Below are 21,312 nucleotides of genomic sequence, written 5' to 3' on the forward strand. Positions count from 1 at the left end.
AACAAAATTTATTACCTCAAATAAGATAAAAATGAAACAAATGTACCGGATGCCAAGATTTATTATAAATTTCTGCCTAATCGACACAGTGGGGACGAGCATGTGCCAAAATTATTGGTAATAAAAGAAAAAAAAATGCGCTTCAATTGTATACCGATTGGAATCGAGTTACATAAGACATTTAGATTTATAAATGAATTCACACGAGTAAATCAGAGCCGTGAGTCTGCCAGGCATCACGCGAATAATTCCCGACAATCTTGTTACTTCTCGTCTCGAAGCCGCAGGTATAGGTTTTATCTACATTCCTTTCTTCCCTACAGCGGCTGCGTCTATTGTTCCCCGGGAACGCGTGAGCCTGAATTCAATGTCAAAAGCGAAATGAAAATAACGTGCGCGAACGAACGGTAGAGAAAGTGGTGCGTATCGATCCGCGGTATAGCCGCGGGATTGTATGTAAACAGAAACAAAATTCCCCTCGTCTAATTTAATAGGTAGAATAAATTCTGGGACTGGAGATGAGGTAGTCTCATAATTAACCGGCTATTAGAAGTAATGCGACGGTGAATTTCGCCGGTTGATATCCGTGCCCATATTTTGACGATAAAAAATAACGTTTACGCGCCGCTGTTACGACAGCAGCGATTTTAGTGCGTATAACCCGAACGATATACAGCCCGCACTTAATTTAATGCAAACTTTTGTTTCGATGTTCTCGGGGATGCTCGTCGTTCGCTCATTATCTTCTTGTACGTCAGATGACCTAACGTAATTTTTTTTTCTGTTTACTCACGGCACGATATGAAAGAGAAAATCCTAACGTTTTATTTTTATTGAAAACTTGTGTCGGTGAGAGAGAGAGAGAGAGAGAGAGAGAGAGAGAGAGAGAGAGAGAGAGAGAGATGCTAATAGTAGGTAAGCGAACGAGAGTCGAGTGACGCAAGGGACTATGCGGTTTTACGTAACGAGATGCAAAACGACACGGTGCGACACGTGTCGTAAAACTGGAACATAAAAACATAAGGTTGCACCGACGTCATTATAGTGTGACGTATAAGAGATATCTTTAACCTTCCGTTTACCTGTGCGTGGTGAAGGTTAGTAGGATGCGCTCAAAGGCTCGGGGTGTGAATACACCCCCCGTAGTAGAGGGGTTAATTAAACGAAGGCTAATTAAACTTGACTTGCATGATAAAATTTTTAATCTACAAAATTCGCGATAAAACCTATCTCCCGGTGAACTCAGCAACGGCGATTAATTAACCGAAATATCATTCTTGAATTTGCGAATTTATCGAAAAAGGGGAAGAAGAAGTCGAAGAGAGAGGGAGAAGAATAAGAAGAATAAGAAACGGTATTCGCGCATTTAACTCTGGATGACAATTCTGTGTTTCTTCGTGAACAAGCTCGATTTGAGAAAAAGAGAAGCCAACTTCTCGAACGGTGTAGTTTACGACGGATTTGAATTCGACTGTGAAAGACACTCTCGGTCGAACTGCGTCGTGAGATAGAACCAGAAAGATAGCTGGTCACACGTAGTGAATAAACACCCTTCTCGACTGCGTAAGCTGGCGGAACTGCTCGTGGCCACGGTCGGTTGGTTGGTCGGTTGGTCACTAAGTTCGTTCGATATTGGCCCAGAGAAAACCGGAAATCTGTGACAGAAAAACCGATATACATTTTACGTCATGTGCATTTCCTTGAGCGTGAAGGTCATTACGAGCATCCACGTGTACACCGATGGCATTCTATTCAGGCGCACGACGTGGTGAATTTATTTTCAGAACCGCCCTTCTCATTCAATAAACTGATAGACGACAGCGACGTCGACGTCGGACGAGTCTCTCTCTCTCTCTCACAGCGACGCGCGCTGCGTATCCGAACGTCATTGTCATCGTAAAAGAACGGAAAAATGTCCTATTTTTCCCCCCTATTAACGATTGTACTTTCGTTCCCCTTTTACCGTCGCGACGTAACGGATTACGGAAATCCCCTGGAAACACGCGGAAAGAGACGCAGTTCCTTTCAGTAAAATGGTGCGTCTCTCCGTCGATTCTTACCTCGGTGTGTAATTCGTATAATTCGTTTGCGGAACACGAACGAAATAACAAACAATTACTGGCATTTAGCCGCGCGTACGCGAGCGGCGCTCATACGGTGAATCATCGCTTGCCCGCAGAAATTACACGGAACTAGACACGATGAGGGCGCATCCTGCTCCTCCGCCGCTGGGTCTCCGTCGGATATGGTAGGCTAGCGTTTTATTACGCGTGGCAAATAACCAGAAAGTTTCAAAGCGGAAACGACGCACAATTCGTCCCGAACGAGATCCCTGCGCGCGCATGCGCTACGCAAGCGGCACCGCCGGAAATTTATATTTCGCTCTTTAAAATGCCGCAAATATTTTTACCTCGCTCTCAATACCTCAAGCTCTTTCTCTCGCAGGAGAAGATACAAAAATCGTAAAAATTAACGCGATCTCGAGACACAGAGAGGAGGAAAGGGTTTCTCTCTCTCTCTCTCTCTCTCTCTCTGTCTGTCTGTATCTCCCCTCCCCCCTATTTTATAAAAAATTCACTTCGGTGACGCTGTCGAACTCTGAATTCGTCTTGTTCTTCCAAACACGATGCAAATCGCGACAATCTCTTCATCCGGCACGTTGCGGAAGTTTTCCGAAACTCGATCTATCATTTACACATACCCCGAATCGAAATTTCAGTTCTACATTAAGTCTTCAAAAATCTTCTATAGTGCTCCTTTAACATTAAAACTGCCGACGATTAACATGCACCTTTCTACCGGAGCAGTTTAAATAAGATTTTTGAAAAAATACGTAATGCAAAGGAAAATTTTTATTCGTTTACATATTGCGACAAGAATTATGGGAAATCTCAGAGAATGCACCATTACAAATTGGAGTAATTTTCATAAGAAAAAATTATAAACCATTTAATAACCGGTCGTGGTAGATTTAGTGTTAATGCTACGAATGTGAAGTTATTTCCGTTTTTTCTACTTGAAGATTTAATGTTGGACTAAATAGACTCCCGAATCAAAATTTTAATCCTGCATTAGATCTAAAGTCTAAGATCTAAAGTCATTAGATCTAGTCTAAAGTCTTCTATTGTACTCCTTTGATGTTACAAATGAGAACATATTTCCATTTTCTCCACTTGAAGACTTAATGTAAAATTCAAAATTTCGACTCGGGCTTAACGTAAGACCAAAATTTAAACTCGAGACTTTCGACAAAGAAAACGCTCCCGAATCGAAATTTTAAATTCTACATTAAGTCTTCAAATGGAGAAATGAATTCCCATTTGTAGTATCAAAGGAGCACAATAAATGCTCCTTTAACGCTACCAAGGAAATTTAGTCCTCCACAGTCTAAATTTTAATTCTACATTAAGTCTTTAAGAGGAGAAAATGGCAATAACTTTCCCATTTGCAACAGCAAAGAAACACAATAGAAGACTTTTGAACGCTTAATGTAGAACTAAATTAGATTTAAAATAAGACTAAAATTTCGAGGCTCCTACGCATCGTGAGCCATGCGTAGGACGAGAATTATGTTTTCCGAAATAAGATGCGAGCTGCGATTTCAATGTTATTAATTTAACGCCCGTTGTGCACATCCTCTCGCAACTTCTTCGAGATTCCGCCCAACTCCTCGATTTCGCCAGTGTCGGCCAAGTCTAGGTGAAAACGCGCGGGTCCTTCCGCGCCGTTCAAGGATAAAGCTGACGTTTCGATCACCTTGTCCTTGATTTGGACACCACCGTCGTAGCGGGATGCGCGCCCTCGGAACAGGCAGGCCAATTCGCTCAGCTTTCTGTCTATTCGCCTAAGACCACCGACCGTGCCGTTATTTTACGCGCCAGTAATTAGCTAATTAAGTCATCCTCACGCTCGTGCGTCACCCACGTCGGGCTCCTGATAATTTAGTCCCAGGCCCGACTCTTCCTCCGTCGCTCACTTCACTCTCTTTTCCTCTCTCTCTCTCTCTGTGTGACACGCAACAATGTAGGTCAATTGACGCGCGTATCATAAACTGTTGACCAGGCGGATTCATTCGACGCGCATCCGTCGATAGTTTACGCGCTTGATACGCATTCGCCCGACAGTGTTGGGCTCGAAGTTTTCCCGCGGCTACTATACGCTACTATACGCATTTAATTCGTTGCGGTCCGCGTTGTATTCGCAATTTCGTCCCAGCCGGTCCGCACAGATTTCGCCAATCGCTCATCCGCTTGGTACCGTTTACTTTGGAAAACTATGATGTTACATCGCAGCACTTATCTTATCTCTTTTAGCGTACGAAGAAGACTCTGTCAAAGTCGACTCTGTCGCGTCATAGGACGCGTTGGAACGAAACGCGGTGTCGAGTGTCGCTCGACATAGGACTTGCTGAAACGAAACGCTGTGTCGAGTGACGCTTGACATAAGACCGCAACGGGTTAAAGCGGCGTCTACAATGAGAGTTCTACAAGTTCTACAAGAGTTCTACAAGGCGTAAGACTTAAGCTCTAAGCCTTAATGGTATCATGGAGTCGTCCTGTTTTATCGCAAATTTCCTAGTATCATACTCGTTACTGGCTGCACAAAATTAACCTTCAGATAACAAAGTTCATATAGATTAGATCCGACCCGTAGAAGCATTTTGTAGATTATCAATTAATTTTTTCAATTTCTTGCATTCTTAGGCATTTTTTATTTTCACAATACGTTGAAAAATATTTAAAAATAAATAAAATATCGCAAAATATATAAAATAGCTAAATATAACATTTTAAAAGCATGTTCACGGATGCTTTAGAATATGGATTCGGCTCGATTCGACCAATCTTGTTATCTGAGGGTTAAAAATTCTTTTGCACAATTACAACATACGTTAATATAAGCGGGAACAGTTGACTTTGTTTGAAAAACGAAAAAAAGTTAACAAATCATTTAACTTTCTTTCGGTTTTCGAATAAAGTCAATCGTCCTCGCCTACATTAACGTGTATTAATGTGTATTGTAAAAGAATTTTTAATTCTAAACTCCAGGATTCTCTTAAATCGTAAGAAATTGACCAATCCAGCCAAATGTGAGAAGAATAATCAATTGTAATTAGTCAATTTCTTTCCGCTTAAAATCCAAATTTTATGCCTTAAATTTTATAAACGCCATTTAACGCGTCTATTTGGAGTACGCGATGTTTTGGGTCTGCTTACGCCGCTCAGTCGGTTTTTTTATCTACGGACTCTCTGTTGTCGCGTTCACGCTTTGGATGTTCTCGTGCTGACGATGTTATTGTTTCTCTATTGCTCATTACATGTCGAAGGTGGATAGAATGATGCTTTCAGCACGAAAGCACGCAAAACGAACGCGGCCTTTGTCCCGTAGCTGTTTTTTTTTTCCATGATGGGCTCATCGAAGGGAGGCGATAGCTATATGTAGGTCGTGATCTTTCGTGAACAAAGGGCAATTTTTTCAGAAGCGAACTCCGAAAACACAAACGTATGGCGTCTTCACTCTTCGTTAAACAGACAGATTCTTGTAACTCAAAACTCGCCTGGCATTAATTGCGGCTACGCTGAAGATATTCAGCTCCGCGAAAATTGAAAGCTGACGCTGACGGTGACCGGCCTCGACATTTTCGCCGGCTAAGGAAAAATCGATTCCGGATAAATACGCTCGGTGCATCCATAGGTGAAAGGTGGCTTGCTAAGTTCGGGACATGTCCCGATACGGTTGACACGTGAGATTTACGCTTCCCCTTGGAATAGTGGACGACCGGTTCTCGTTTTCTACATCGCGGAACGTGAGGGCGACCAACTTCCACACTCCTTAACTCTTTATTTAAATGCGCGGGATAATAATTTCCCATTGTATAATAATTTGTATTATTATCGTAAACTAAATTCACAACGCAAGAGTTCGTGGTGCAAATATAACGTAACTCGTTCTTTTGCTCCTAGGAAGTCTTTATCCCATAAAAAGTTCAGTTTATCTCGTTATATACGTTGAAGTCGTTGAAGTTGTGAGAATATAACGATATGTCGGAAAGATGAATATTTGCTAGGACCTCGGTTTGTGAAGCAACATACAGACGTTGCTGATTGCTAAATTTGTTCAGACGGTTACTTTTGTAATTTAGTTTGCAATAAAAAATTTTATATTAAATTTAACACATTTCACATGTCCCAAACGGTCCATATATATTTTTGTGTTAATTTAACACAAAATGAATATATTGAAAAGTATAATATAAATATTATGTCAAAAACGAACACAAAATTAATATCCATAATATGTTAACTGACACTGAAGTATAAAATGTGTTATTTCAATACTTACAAGTATTATCTTAATACCTATACATGTTGAATATCGATACTTAACGCAATATATATATATATATAATATTGAGATAACATATATACAATATGATAAATTAAAATACAAGTATGTTAAAAATTTAACACAAGAATTTTAACAAGGACCGATTTTAACACAAATATAAATGTTTTTTTACTGTGTTCATTTCTTCCGCCTTTCCACAAAAAATAGTTAATCATCCTTAACGTAATCGTAATCTAATCGGTCTCTTATCTTGAACATTTTTCTCAAAATATTTGGTATTTATATTTATATCGGCTCTAAGTTTACAAGTTTACAAACCAAGGAAAGATTGAACGAGCCTTTAAGAATCTAATTGCAGTTTAATGTGGAGGATGATTCATCGTCTAATTGCAGTTTAATGTGGAGGATTGATTCATCGTCTACGTTTGTCCGGAGTTAATCTGGTGCATGCGTTATCATACATGTAAAATATTTATATTTCTCTACAAAAATTAAAAATATTACGTCGCTAATTAGACCCTTAAAGAGGTGCCCGCTCTACATAATAAAAAAGCATTTAGTACTCGTATTAAAATCGATCCTTTTTAAGGCTCATAGATATTCGTTATAGCTGTCTTTTTTTAATTACGTCAAAAGCGAGGAAAATTGTGCCAATTTATGTGGCAGTGTATATGTGGAAATAAAAGAATACACGCACAAAATAACACTCGTGATCGAATCAGCACATTTGTAAAAATAGTCAGACGCTTTCCTTTAACCCGAACAATTAATAAATAGCCATAAATTAGTATAATATGCAGTTTTTAATCTATCTTTTTTCATGATCTCTGTTACGCTAATTTTACAGCTATTTATTAATTGTTCAGGTTAAAAGAAAAAGTCCGGTTATTTTTACAAGTATGCTGAATCGATCACGAGTGTTATTTTGTGCGTATATTCTTTTATTTCCACATATATACCGTCATATAAATTGGCATGATTTTCCTCGCTTCTGACGTCATTAAAGAAGTATAGCCAAAGCGAATATTCAGGAGCCTTAAAAAATTTGTGTTACATTTTTAACATACTCATGTGTTATTTTAACATATTATTTTCATATTATCTCAGTATTTCATGTTGAATCGATATTCATCATCGTGTAAATATCAAAATAACACTTGTAACAACATATTTTATACTTCACAGTGTCGATTAACATATTAATTTTGTCATGGATGGATATTAATTTTGTGTTAATTTTTTACATAATATTCGTGTTATTTTTCAACATATTCACATTGTATTGAATCAATACAAAAATTTTCGTGGACCGTTTGGTGACATGTGAAATGTATTAAATCTAATTCTATCTACTAATCTAATAAAAAATTTTTTATCATGAATCTTTCCTTGATTCGATGTTTGGTTTCTTCGACATCTATAGCTAGCGATTTAAGCAAGGTGTGTTCGATCGAACGTCATTCGCTCCCAGCAGAACTCCGTACGCAGCTTCCGTTCTCCCGACTGTCTGGTAGACACAGTCTATGCAAACAATCGACGGAGGCAATTGCATGTGCACGTGCAGGGTACGCAGTTCGTAGGTGTGCGATAAAATGGACGGTCCGCGCGACGAAAAATTCCTTGTTCTATGGAGCGTCTATGGATCATCAGGCGGACTTTCAGAGAGAGAGAGAGAGAGAGAGAGAAAGAAAGGAAACTCGATTGCGAGACTCGACGCGGAATCACCGCTGCGCATTATTGACATCGGAGAAAACTTTTATTGTATCGCCGAGGCCGCGCTCTCGCGCGAGATTCTGCCTTTTCCAAGTTTCGTCACGTCCATCCGTCCGTCACGTTCGACCACAACAATGGCTCATTGATCATTGACGCATTAACCGTAGATCCCACGATCTAATTTGATGCGAGAACGCGTGTTGGTGAGCGCTTTTCGTCGGATCTCGCAGGTCGGTCTCAAATCAGAACTCAAGAATTACGCGGAGAGAGAGAGAGAGAAAGATGCGGAAACATCGCGGGACATACGGACGGCCAAGGGACGATTAACACGGAATCGATGACGGCGACCCGGTGTCGGTTTGTCTCGCACGCGAGCCGCCTGTGTCGCGAATACATGCGATCACACTCGCGGTGCAACAATCGCGCCGGTGCGTGTTCTGCCACGCGGCGTGTGTGTGCACGCGCTATCTCACATGCAGTTAGGACATCTCACACGGTCTCACACAAGAACGGATACCGTTCATCGAACGCACCGGCGACAGATACACACGCAGCAGCGCGCGTAGCACACTCATACACGTTCGCATACACGTACACTTGCCGATATTATCGGCCGTCTTTACGCGCCATATGCTGTGCACGAACACGCACACAGTCACGCACGCGGAGCCGCGGTATGCGTTCGCGCTCTCGGGAGAAGGACCCGCCAAGCTTTTTGCTCGGTCAAGTCGAACGATCCCGCTGTTTCAACAGCGGGAGATATACCGTTCGCCAAGCCGAACGTCTTTGCGGACCTGCGTGGGCCGCTCAAATTTCATCGGGGTATCGCGATACCCCTGGCCGTCTCGACGCGGCTACTGTTTGGTCATGAAAAATTTCTGTCTCGCGAGAGATCTTTTTAAAATCGTTGAGTCGCTTGAAAAAATTTGCTATATGAAACAAAAAACAATTAAGTCGGTGTAAATGAATTTTCCGTTCTGCCTGTAAATCAGATGAAAACTCGACTGTAGGAAGGGAAAGATTACTGCAGGAGGTTTCTATTCAGTCAATTGCTCTCAGTCTCAGCCGAGTTTTAACGTAACTGAATGTTCACACGAATTTTTTCAGTCATGGTAACAGAGTTATCATTTCTTATTACCGAGTTCTTATCTGATCCTTGTTGCTGAAACTGAATTTTTTTCGTATAGTTTTATGTAAGGTAAGGTGCTGTACCTTAGACATCATGTTGATTTCAGCACTTTATCCAGTGATTTTTTTACCTTATTCGTATGATAATTTATTGTGTTTACCGTCAGAATTCTTATCTATGGTGATAAATACAATGAGTTACCACATTAGCAAAGCGGAAAGATCATTAGATAGCGCTGAAATCAATATGGGTCCAAATAGGTAAAATAAGTCCAAGGTATGGAACCTTCCTCTATATGTGTGGGTATATATATATACAGTAGCTCCTGATAACGCGAGTTCTTACGCGCCAAAGATGACTACACTTTCATATAACGCGATTCTTCGTACAACTTTTTCTGGTTCATTGTTTTATCGGTTCATTGTTTTGTTTTTTGACACGATCATTCTTAATATAACGATAACGTAAAATATTTTTAATTTTTAAAACTTTAAAAAACAATACATACATTTATATAATTATATTTTTATTAAATTTCAATGAAATAAAAGATTTTTTTAGTTGGCATAGCAATATTTATTTCAAACATGTTACTTTGGATTATACGCGTTATGCCAGAAAAATTCTCGTACAGCACGATTTCCTATAACGCGAATTCATATAGCGCATAACGTATTAACCGCGTTATATGGAATTCTATTGTATACGAAGTCTGTTCAAAAAGTATCGCGAATTTTGTTTTTTCAAAAATTATTTATTTATTCATGAATATCTATTTTGTCTCCTTCAAAGTAATCCCCATCAGATATTATACACTTGTGCCAACGTTTTTTCCAATCCTCGAAGCACTTCAAAAAATCATTTTTTGTGATCTTGTTCAGCTCCTCCTTCGATGCCGTCTTTATCTCCTCAATCGTAGCGTAGCGTCGTCCTTTCATGTGCCTCTTCAGTTTCGGGAACAAGAAAAAGTCACAGGGGGCCAGGTCTNAAAAACTTCCCCTTTCCCCTCGGTTTTCGCACGAACACATCGACAAATTTCAGCAGGATTGTTGCTTGAGATCGAATGCGAGCTACCGTAGCTAAATAACGCATTTTTCGGTACGATCATATAAATTGGGACGATTATTGGTAGAGTGAGATCCGATAAAGGGGCGTACAGGTGTTCCTTCGATGTCGTACGCGCGCGCGTATATGTGTATATTTTATCCTTTTGTAAAGGCAGTCCTGCGTTATGGAGTCGGTATTATAATAATGGAAGGCGTCTGGCCGCAATACACTAAGTTTGTATTGAATGCAGCCTGCCTGATAAATATTAAACTAGGCGCGAGAACTCGCACTTTCCCACTCGATATCCGAGCGAGTTCCACATGCTTAATTCCATTCTAAACGAAATTTCTTAATACCCCCTGTTCCCCTTTTTCCTTTAAATATCTGTCGCGAGAATCAGCCGATTGCGCACATGAGATTATTTCGGCTACATTGGTATTGGGAGACAAATTAGTTCGGTCCATTTTTTTGTGATCAAAAATGCATTTATTTCAGAACAAAATGAATGAACAGATTAATCAAAGTATTGTCCATCGCTGGCTACTACTTTTTCCCTCCTCTCAGGCAATTTTCGAATTCCATCTCGAAAAATGTCTCGTCTTTTGAGGCGATCCAAGTTAGGGGCTAATTTTCGATTTCTACGAAAGAAGTGAACCGGTGACCTGCCAAATCGTGCTGCATCCGTCGGAACAACCAGTAATCAGAAGAAGCAATGTCCGAGCGTTTCCAAATAATTTTTTACGACTTTTGCGACATGAGGCCGAGCGTTATCATGCAGAAGAATAACTTTGTCATGTTTTTGCTCGTATTCCGGCCGTTTTTCTCGTACGGAAACTGCTTGTTGCGTAACTCTCAATAATTCTGCAAGCTCCTCTTGCGTTTGACTCGGATCTTCATCGAGTAATGCCTCCAATTCTTTGTATTCGAATTTTTTTGGCTGTCCAGAGCGAAGCTTGTCTTTAACGCTGAAATCACCATTCTTGAAACGTCGAAATCATTCCCTACATGATTTATTAGTTGGAGCATTGTCACCATAAAGTTCTACAAGCATTCGATGCGCTTCAGCTGCACTTTTCTTCCAATTAAAGCAGAAAACTAAAACCTTCCGCTAATGCTGCTTAGTTAACACAAAATTTGACATATTCAACATGGTTAAAAACAGGGGTTTTGTATGAAACTCAAAGCGATATAAACTGAATATTATTGACAGATGTCTAACCTCTCTGAAAGCACCGAAATCAGCTGTCACTATGAAACATTCATAACAGCCAGAGCCATCTTTTGAAAACGGACCGAATTAATTTGTATTCCCAATGGGGGTCGGATCAAAACTGTTGACAAAATTTTAGACGGTAAACAATTTTGCGTTACAATCGGTCCACTCAAATTTTGGCGTTACTTTAATAAGATAAATATGTTAATTCAATATATTTATGTATTTTCTAACATATTCCACAAGTAATACAAAAATTTAGGTGGATTGTAACACAAAATTTTTCACTGTACAAACTGCGACTGTCAACGAATATAAATTCTCTCAAAAGGAAGCAAAATATATTTTTCTTTTTTTATGAGGAACGAAAAGGGATTTCTCACGCGTATTTCACGATACTTCGGGTCGGCGATGGTGGTGGTTATTAATTGTATCCCGGTATTTCTGCGCTCAACTCGTGACTATTTCGTTTCGGTCTGCTTTCAGGGAACAGACAATAGCTTGAAAATGGGGTTGAGGCGACGACGTAACAAACTGTGCGGGACATCGACGAAGTAATCAGATCCCGTGAAACCGAAGAAAATGATGACTGCCATGGCCCGGTTGCCTTGCAAGCAATCATCGCCCTCGCAGCAGCCGAGAGTGAATAATTTCGGAAACAGCCGGAATCCTTACTGGGACATGCAGGCCAGGCATCCTGCACCGCCGTACGTCAGGAATCACCATCGGCATACCGATCATACAGGTGAGGGAACAGCCGCGAATCGCATTGCGCATCGCATCGCGAATCAATGCGTCAAGGCATCCTCGAAGTTGCGTGCTCACTCGAGGAAAAAAAAGCACAGTAGTTTCGAGTCGTTCGCGTTTCTATCAGATGGGACGATGTGCGTCTGACTTGTGAATTCACCGACCAATGACTGGTGAATATCTGTTTGCCTCTATGCGTCATTCGTCATCTAAAGTAATGTAACAGAAGTATAGTACGAGCGTGTATATTTCTTTTCTTTTTTTTTTCTTACGAGTAATGTGTGTGTGATTGATTGTAATTCTGCCAAAAATAAAAGCAAGAATCAATCGATCATACTTTTTCAGACTGCACAGTATAGTTCATCCGATATCACTTCAGGTTTGATGTCCTCTTTCAATTAGCGATGTTAAATAATAGACAGAGATTAACATTTTTTGGATTTTATCAAATTCCTTTATCGAATTTCTTTTAAAATAAATTTCTCTTTTAGAATAGAGCAAACAAATGAATATTTTCAATAAACGGGACACTGAGCTAAACGGGATATTAAACATATTTCTTCTGTATTTTCATCCACACATTACAACGGTTGTCGCAAGCAATAAATTATTTGAAAAAAGTAACGCTATATTACAAAAATATTAAAGAATTTCTTTATTTCAGTGGAACAATACTTAATATATAATGAAATAAATTTTTTTATCGGAAACGAAATATTACTTCTGCTAAATAAATATTATTTTCTCTATCAAGCAACATAATTTACTCTAGTGAAACAACACTTTCATTCACATAAAATAATATTTGATATTAACCCCTTAACATATAATATCGTGTGAAACTCGTGGTAAGGAATTCGGACCAAACATAAGAAACACAAATCAGGCTTGTGATGCATAGATTGGGCCAAACGTAAACAACATGAGTCAGACTCGTGGTTTACGTTTTTGCAGATGCCTTTCCATTGCGCTTATATGTTAGTCTTTATGTTAGACCATATTTGCACATGCAAATATATTTTCTTAAATGTATTTTTAAAAAATCCGTATATAATATCTTCAAAAAGGAAATTTAATAGTTTCGGCGCACGGCCGAACAGCTAAATGGCTCAACGTGTAACTGACCTTGCTATTGATTGCGACACGCGCCGTCGAGACTTAAATCGTAGCACAAGGGGTTAAATTATGTTGTTTATATTAAGCAAATTTAAGTAACACACATATATATTAAATCTAAATAAATATTTTTTTCTGTGTAGGTAATACGCTCAGATTATACAGTTTATTATATTCCGATGAAGCATTATAATGTCCCATTCGGTACGGCAAGAGAACTTTTACGAAAATTCGGCTTATCTTTGTCATTAACGTTCTATTGTGAGAGACCATTGTGAGAGACTGTGTCACATCCGATTAAGGACGAATGCCGATAGCCCGATAACCTCGTTTCAATGATTTATAGCGAATGCAATGTCGCGATTCGAGCCAACAAATTCAACGCGTCGAGATAACTTGTCGTAAATGTAAATACTGCGCGATATCAATCCATGATCTCGAAGATCGCGGCACACCGCGATTTTTCTTCATCACGAAGCCTTTCAGCGCGAAAGGGATAGATAAGAATCATCACCTGATGTTCGATTCGTACGAAATATTCTTATAACGGGATGAGATAGCAAAAGAAGAGTCACGCGAGAGAGAGAGAGAGATATTTATTCTACTCTGAGAAACGTTCTCCTTGGGATCTATAATACAAGTACAAGAAATTTTTGGACGAAGGTTTGTGAGCACGAACATCCACCAAACTTACAAAACACTATTACGTTAGTATCATTCTAGAATCGTAGTAGTCATTCTATATAATGCTCTTTGAACTATAAATAATGAACATAGAGATCATTTCAATACTGCAAAAATTTATATAATCATTATTATAATTTCCATTATTAACTTTCCATTAACTGTAAAATAATCGAAAAGTCATATTTGAACGAATATAATGAGATTGTAGCATGTGAGAACTTACTAAATATAGAAACTTTCTATGCAACATGCGTGTGTAAAATTTAAAGAATTTACCAGACACTCACAAACAAAAAGTTTATGCTAGTCAGTCCAAGACTAAAATGATAGTTTAAAACAAAAGTAAAAACTGAAAATAAGATTTAAACCAACCTACTGAAACTAAAACTAGAAGTGGAAATGTAACGGCCGGATCCTAGCCCCAATCAAGTGAGTAAGGATGGATAAGGAAGATATAATAATTAAAATAAGAGAGAGAAAAAGAGAGAGAGAGGGAAAAGGAACTACGGTTATCACTCGGGTCGCAAATTATGTCGCTACTATAAGCCCGAGGTTGCCGCTCCTCTGAGATTATCGAGCGGATAGAAGGAATATGTCTCACGCGTGTAATTTTATCAAGCAGGCGATCGACCGTCCCTATTTACAAGGAGTTCTACTTGCAAATTAAATGACATTGATTTATCCCATCGTATAGAAATCTCCATCGCACTACTGTTACTATTGTTACTACTTACTGTATTTCGTACGTTACATCGTAAACCTGGTACAAAGTCGTGAATTAATTGGTCTGTTCTTTTTAACTGAACTGATCGCACTAGTTCAAGAAATTCATGTACACATTGAAGCGTATGAAGCTTATGTACGAGATTATCACGCTTCAGTATGCGTTTCTTCAACTAGTAGTGCAACCAATTTTCGAGTTGAAATGTTAGTCCTATTTTAAGTCTAATTTAGTTCTATATTAAGTGTTCAAAAGTCTTCTATCGTGTTCCTTCGGTGCTATAAATGGGGAAGTTTTCTCCATTTGAAGACTTAATATAGAACTAAAATATAGAACTTAATATAGAACTAAAATCTAGACTCTGAAAGACTAAATTCCCTTGGTAACATTAAAGGAGCACTTACCGCGCTCCTTTGATGCTACAAGTGGAAACTTATTCTCGTTTTTTCCACTTGAAGACTTAACGTAAAATTAAAAATTTCGACTCGGGCTCTACTAAGAAGAATAGATCAAATGCTATCCTATTTCTTGGTATAATGATATAGAAAAATTGCGAATTAGGCGCATCATTTCTGAATATTCGTGCATTATGACCGCTACTTTGGAGCATCCTTGCCGGTTCACAAAATAATCAGCAGTCATGATAGACGGATATTCAGGTGTGATATTCTTGATTCGAAATTTCCGATATCCGGGAATAGGACAGCATTAGTACGACATTGTACGGTTGAACGGTCGATGAAGAAAGCAATCGCTGCTCCGTCGACGAGCGTGAAACCATCGAAAGTCCGTCTGCTTTTTGTGCTCTACTGCCGGACATGTGAGATTTCGCCATGTGTGCACACGCATACGCAGCCTTGACGTAGCTCTTCTTTCTCACCCGGGCTTCTTCTCTTCTCTCCCTTTTTTTCTTTTTATATCGCCATCGTGTCCCCGCTATTATCACAGTCGGCGGTGGTTGTTCTCTCTCCGGGAAGAGAAGTGCCGATATCTGTTCTCGCCGCAGCTATTCTCCGCGGGGAAATGTGCGTGTCGGCGGACACATGTGTCGTCAATCTGGCAGCTCGTGCGAGCGCGAGAATCCGCGAAAACAGACGCGGAGAGGAGAAAAAGACACAGATGCTGACGGCGTTCCTCGTCGTTAACACTTGTCCTCAGCTCGCAGTACGTTGCCATAGCACTTGCGTGCGGATATAGACAGGCGCACGTGTGTGACCCCGCGATGACGTGGTCGGTTGAAGATGCCAGTAGGATGTATCATGTAACGAAATACGCGGGAAAAAATATATTAGGTCATTAAATATGAAATGTCCGATTACCTCATGTACCAAGTTTGATACCCGATATCTCTGATATTTCATTTTGACAGTTCTTTGTTTTTTTTTTTATTGTGAAGATATGTCATCAGCCTTTCAGACGCACGTTTTGGTTTGTGATTATCTGTCGAATTGCCTTTTGCAGATTAAATTTTGTAAACCATGGATAAGACAAAAATTCGTGTTATTTTCGAATATGAGTTCCGTCATGGACCTAATGCAACGCTGACAACTTGAAGTGTCAACGAAGTGTTTGGCAAGGATGTGGCTAATGAACGCACAGTACGTCGATGGTTTGAGAAATTCCGATCTGGCGATTTTGATCTTCAAAATGAACCACGTGGGCGACCTGAGAGCAAAGTGGTTAATGATGAACTGAAAGCTGCAGTGGAAGCGGATACATTTCAAACTACGCGTGAATTAGCAGCAAGGTTTGACGTTACTATTCCAACAATATTAAACCATTTGAAGCAAATCGGTAAGGCTAAGAAGCTGGATAGATGGGTTCCGCATGAATTAAATGAGCGTCAGAAAAGAAATTATTTCGAAGCTTGCTTTTCTTTGCTGTCGCGACATAAAGGCGAACCATTTTTACGCCGCATTGTTACGTGTGATGAAAAATGGATTCTTTTTGACAATCGCAAACATATTTTGCTTAATTAGAATCGATAAATATTAAAGTGTTGTTCGAAGGTAACACAGATGTCGTTCGATGTTGAGTTCTCTCTCTCTCTCTCTCTCTCTTTTTTTCCCTTTTTACAACAACATTGAGCTCATACATATCGAGAGTATATGGTTTGCGGAGTTACGCGAAATGATTTCACCAAATTGCCAATTAGTATAAGTAAGATTGCACGAAAGCGTTCTAATTGGCGGCAAGATCTTCTTTTGCATACGATAACTAGCATCCAGTACATCCCACATTAGCACTTTGCCGCGTTTCTTAACAAGTCTCGAATTGAATATTAAACATTATATCTTTCCACTAGCAATTATTCGGAACAATGAATATTTTACTTTCACCGCGTTGCCCTGATCGATCATACATTTCCATGCGAGCGTCGCCGGAATTTACGCGTTGTTTCTAAATGAACGTAAATGAACATAAATCACCGATAACGATTTTATAACGACGTTATAATGAGAGAGGGTTTTGGTACGAATTTTCGACAACGGCATAAATCGATTTCGTCTGAGCCGAGGCATCCTCAACTAAGGAAACGCGACATTTCCGGCACACCCAGTAAGTTCATCGTAAACGTGAAGATCAAAAGCTCTATCGAGAGAGCTAATATTCTAAAAAGCTAGCCAGCCCGGTTTCATGAGTTCTCAGTGTGATGGCTGGGTGGAGCAGTACGTGCGGTGTGTGTTGTGCCGTCGCGTACGTGATGTTAACCGACCGACCAACCGGGTGAAGAAAGACGGAGAGATCTGTCGGTTCTGTCGGATGTCTGGCCAGAAGTAGTATTTCCTTTCAGAGGAAGCGGATTATTTACGTCAGTCGCTCGCTCGCTCACGGTTCCGTTTTTTTTCACGTGTGTCGCAGGGAAGCGGAAGAGCGCGGTGGAGCTGCTGCAGGAGACGAAAGCCTTTTACGTGAAGAGCGAGACCGTGCTGGATCGGAAGCAGGAGCTGAAGAACAGCGGCCACTTACAGGTCTCACAGCTGAGCGCACCGGGCGCGCCACCTAGATTGCTGCGGAAATGCGCCGGCAACTCGTCTACTTGCCCCATGCAGCCGACATCACCGTCGCAGATGCCGAGCCCGTTAACGCCGCCCTGCTGCTGGGCCTCGTGTCATGAACAGGACAGACGTAAGTTGTCCATAACACGCGAGAAATCCCATAAGCCCGATGGGACGTACAATCCCGACGTTTACCCGGGGGTACAAGGCGAATCCAGTCGTAAAGGGTTGTAACTCCGTTCCGGGAGAAGCCCGGCCGGGATTCGAAGTCCTTTCTCTTTTATCGAGTCGCTGGGAGAAAACTGGTTATCAATATCGTACTTGATGATTTTCAAAGCGAGCGAAAGAGTTGTGCCTCGCGATAATGCCGTCGTTCAGGTAAAAGTCTCTTTTCCGCGATGTAGTGTATCCAATGGGATCTCAGTAAACATCAACTAACAGTAATATTCCATCAATATAATTATAATTTTATAATTTCTTCTAAAAGTTATAATTTCCCATTCAACAATGTAAGTACAATATATATATATATATATATATATATNGTTTCAGATAAAAGTTGTAAAATTTTATGAGAGGCATAAAATCATAATGTTATTACTTAAGTAGCAAAAAAGGCAATTTTTCACAAAAACCATTTCTTCTCGTTTTTTCAGATTAGAAAAAATGGTTTTTTAACGATTTAAAAAATATAGTAATATATGTTGTATGTAAGAGTTACGTCGTTGAATGAGAAATTATCATTGATATAATGTTACTGTTAGTTGGTGTTTACTGGAATTGAATTTGACGTAATTTATATATATATATTTATTTATTTATTTATTTATTTATTTATTTATTTATCTCGAAAATAAGACTGTTTGCCGTCCGCTTCGATTGAGTCAAATATCGCCAACCTTCTATTATCATCAATTTATGCACCACGAACATTGTATATGCCATCATTGCGTAAGTAAAGCGGCGCACAATTGTAAAGCTGTTGTTGTTGCAGTAGATGGGATTCTGAGCCCTCAACAAACACTGCCACCCGCCCTGCCACCGAAAAGTCCGCGTTTGGTTCCGGTTCCCCAAAGGCGGACGATTTCAGGCCCCCCGAGCGGTACCGGGGGCGACCAGTTGCAAACAAAGCTACGCCGGCTATTAAACACCGACAGCAAAGAGAATGTATTCTTTCCGGACAGTCCGACGCAAGCCACGGCACAGACCAACGGCGTACCGCGAGAAGAGAAATTCCGATACTCGCCCGGAAGTCTCTCGCCCGCTTGCCGAGATGAGGATCGTGTGCTGGTGAGGAAATCGCGATATTGATCTTTATTCCTTGTGTCGTAGTGCCATTATCACACTTATTTTCTCGCAGTCATGTCTATTTTGCTAAAATAAATAAAGTTGCGCGAAAAATCCCAGCGTGATATATCACAGCAATATGTTTGAAGTGATACTTGAAAAATTTTAGTGTTTTTTTTACTGCAATTTAATATTTCGAATATAGTTTCGAAGGTTCGCAAAAACCGAGGGTTTTCTCTTTTTTCCGTGGATTTCTTCGGTTTTTGTCCCAAGAGTGAAAAATTTATTTAGAAAAGTTCACATGTATTCCGCTAAAACCTGCCACATTTGCATTTACTTTTTTCCCGTAAAGGAGATGAGGAGATCTGTGAAAACATGGAGAAAAAGCCAGTTTTTCTCAAGCTTTCAATATAATTTCGAGCGTTTTATTAATCTTTCTTCTTTCACGTTATTGCAACAAGCATATTGTCAATGAGCTGCTTCATATAAAGCGATTATTATCGACGTGATATTTAAAATTACCACCATATGATACAGTGAGCGTGCATGCGCTTACGTCCTGCAGTTTTGCTGCTTTTTATCGAGAAATCTCTCTCACGCTTCCCTCTCCATCCCCTTTCCCCCCCCCCCCATTAATAAACTGTCGCATTGATTATATACCGTTGCGTTATTTGTTTTCCGCAGCATTGCGCGCCGCAAGATGTTCGCTTCAAATTCGGCAGAAGCAACTCGCACTCTCATACGTCCGGCAGGTCCGGCAGAAAATCAAACAGCTCGCAGTCGGTGGAGAACACGATATGCCACAAGTCCTTGCCCGACCTGCACACGAGCACGCGCCGCCGGGCGTCACTCTCGCCGCGCGCCTCCACCAAATTACTCATCAAACAGTCCGGTCATCATCAAGCTGCGAACAATTGCCCAGACTGCGAAACTAGTTCAGATTATTCGGATCACAGTTTTAAGCGTGACGCCGTTTGTTACCGCAGGTGAGGCACGCGCGACAAGCTTGGCCTTGATGTTCAGCGTTAAAATGCGTTGAAATCTTGACACGTTCACATTGCGTGCGCAGTGCGGTGTGAACGTTTCGAAGAAAAAGGGAGACAATGAATAATAATAAACGTAATCACGAATCTTCCTTATCAATTTCAGTTCCCGGCATATCAGGCGATCTCTGGGATCTGGCGGCGGTGATGCGAGCAGCGTGTTATCCTCTGGTGGACGGACACAAAAGTCATCGGGTTCCAGTAAGTTAAGCCACGGGGCGACAGCAAGGGACTCGGGCGGCTCCTCCGGGCATTGCACCCACCGCAGCGAACCAGCTCCCAGGATACAGGTACAGGACCGGCTGATCTCCAGAGGAGTGTACGCATTTTAAACGCGTAATTCTACCCAATCTCTTCGTAACTGTCTGTTTCCATTGGGATCAGGATTGCTGGAGTCACATACGCAGAGACAGCGGCGCGTCTACGCAACATTCCACGGAGAAGGATCGGTCGAGGAAAGGCAGTTACGTTGGCGGTACACCGCCGTCTGTTGTCAGACATTACAGTCCGGATTCTGAGAGCAGCAACAGTCAAACGGACTACAGTCCGACTTGTAATTCGAGGTATTCAGGCGTTCTTGCTTTTTCAATTATACCGATGAGTCTGTGTGAAACTCGAGAATGCGGGTGTCAAGTGCCGTCTCGGCGTTATCTAGCTAGAAACGAAATTGACAATACGACAATACGACATGATGATTCAGACAATAAATAATTAGGGGAAAATATACAGTGATTGGCGGAGGCACAATAATTAGCATATCGGCATATTTAAACGCAAAACAAACCAACTACTATCATCAACACTACTATCATCGAACGTGCAGCTGTGATGATAAGGGAGAAAGTGGTCCATCGAGGAGCAATTGGTTAAGTTGCAGTGTTGATTAACTCATTAGGTGGCAATCAGAAGCAGCTACTGATATTTGGTTGTATGTGTGTGTGTGCATGTATGGACAATGCATTTGCTAATTCGTTTAGCAATGTAACTTAAATATTGAGTTTCAATCATTAATTGGTTCTAAATTGTCGTTTGACATATTTCTTTATTAATATAATTTATGTTTCTAATGAGTGCTAATCGCTGTGATAAAGTATGCCAATTATTATGACCATGAGTGCCAATTACTGGGATTTTCGTTACAGTTTCGTTACATATATCAGTTCGATATTTTATTTTGAGCAGGATATATTTTACTGTTTCAATATAACTATGCATTCTTGTAGCGTAGAATCTTGACTAAATTTTATTAGAAAAAAAAAAGA

At 40.3% G+C, this 21,312-nt stretch overlaps 1 protein-coding gene across 2 annotated transcripts in view; it reads left to right on the forward strand.

The window, feature by feature from the left end:
* Positions 1 to 21,312, forward strand: part of LOC106741714 — a 36,905-nt gene that overhangs the window by 11,299 nt on the left and 4,294 nt on the right. The window contains exons 2-7 of one of the 2 annotated variants that reach the window (XM_014613988.1): positions 11,937 to 12,195; positions 17,584 to 17,850; positions 18,715 to 19,010; positions 19,692 to 19,993; positions 20,157 to 20,340; positions 20,435 to 20,613. In XM_014613988.1, coding sequence (XP_014469474.1) covers positions 12,033 to 12,195; positions 17,584 to 17,850; positions 18,715 to 19,010; positions 19,692 to 19,993; positions 20,157 to 20,340; positions 20,435 to 20,613 — 1,391 coding nt within the window. In that variant the 5' untranslated portion in view covers positions 11,937 to 12,032. The remainder of the gene's footprint in view (positions 1 to 11,936; positions 12,196 to 17,583; positions 17,851 to 18,714; positions 19,011 to 19,691; positions 19,994 to 20,156; positions 20,341 to 20,434; positions 20,614 to 21,312) is intronic. The other variant, XM_014613989.1, reaches the window with a different exon arrangement.

The sequence above is a fragment of the Dinoponera quadriceps genome, unplaced genomic scaffold (assembly GCF_001313825.1).
Source record: "Dinoponera quadriceps isolate SergipeBrazil2010 unplaced genomic scaffold, ASM131382v1 scaffold619, whole genome shotgun sequence".
Lineage (NCBI taxonomy): Eukaryota > Metazoa > Arthropoda > Insecta > Hymenoptera > Formicidae > Dinoponera > Dinoponera quadriceps.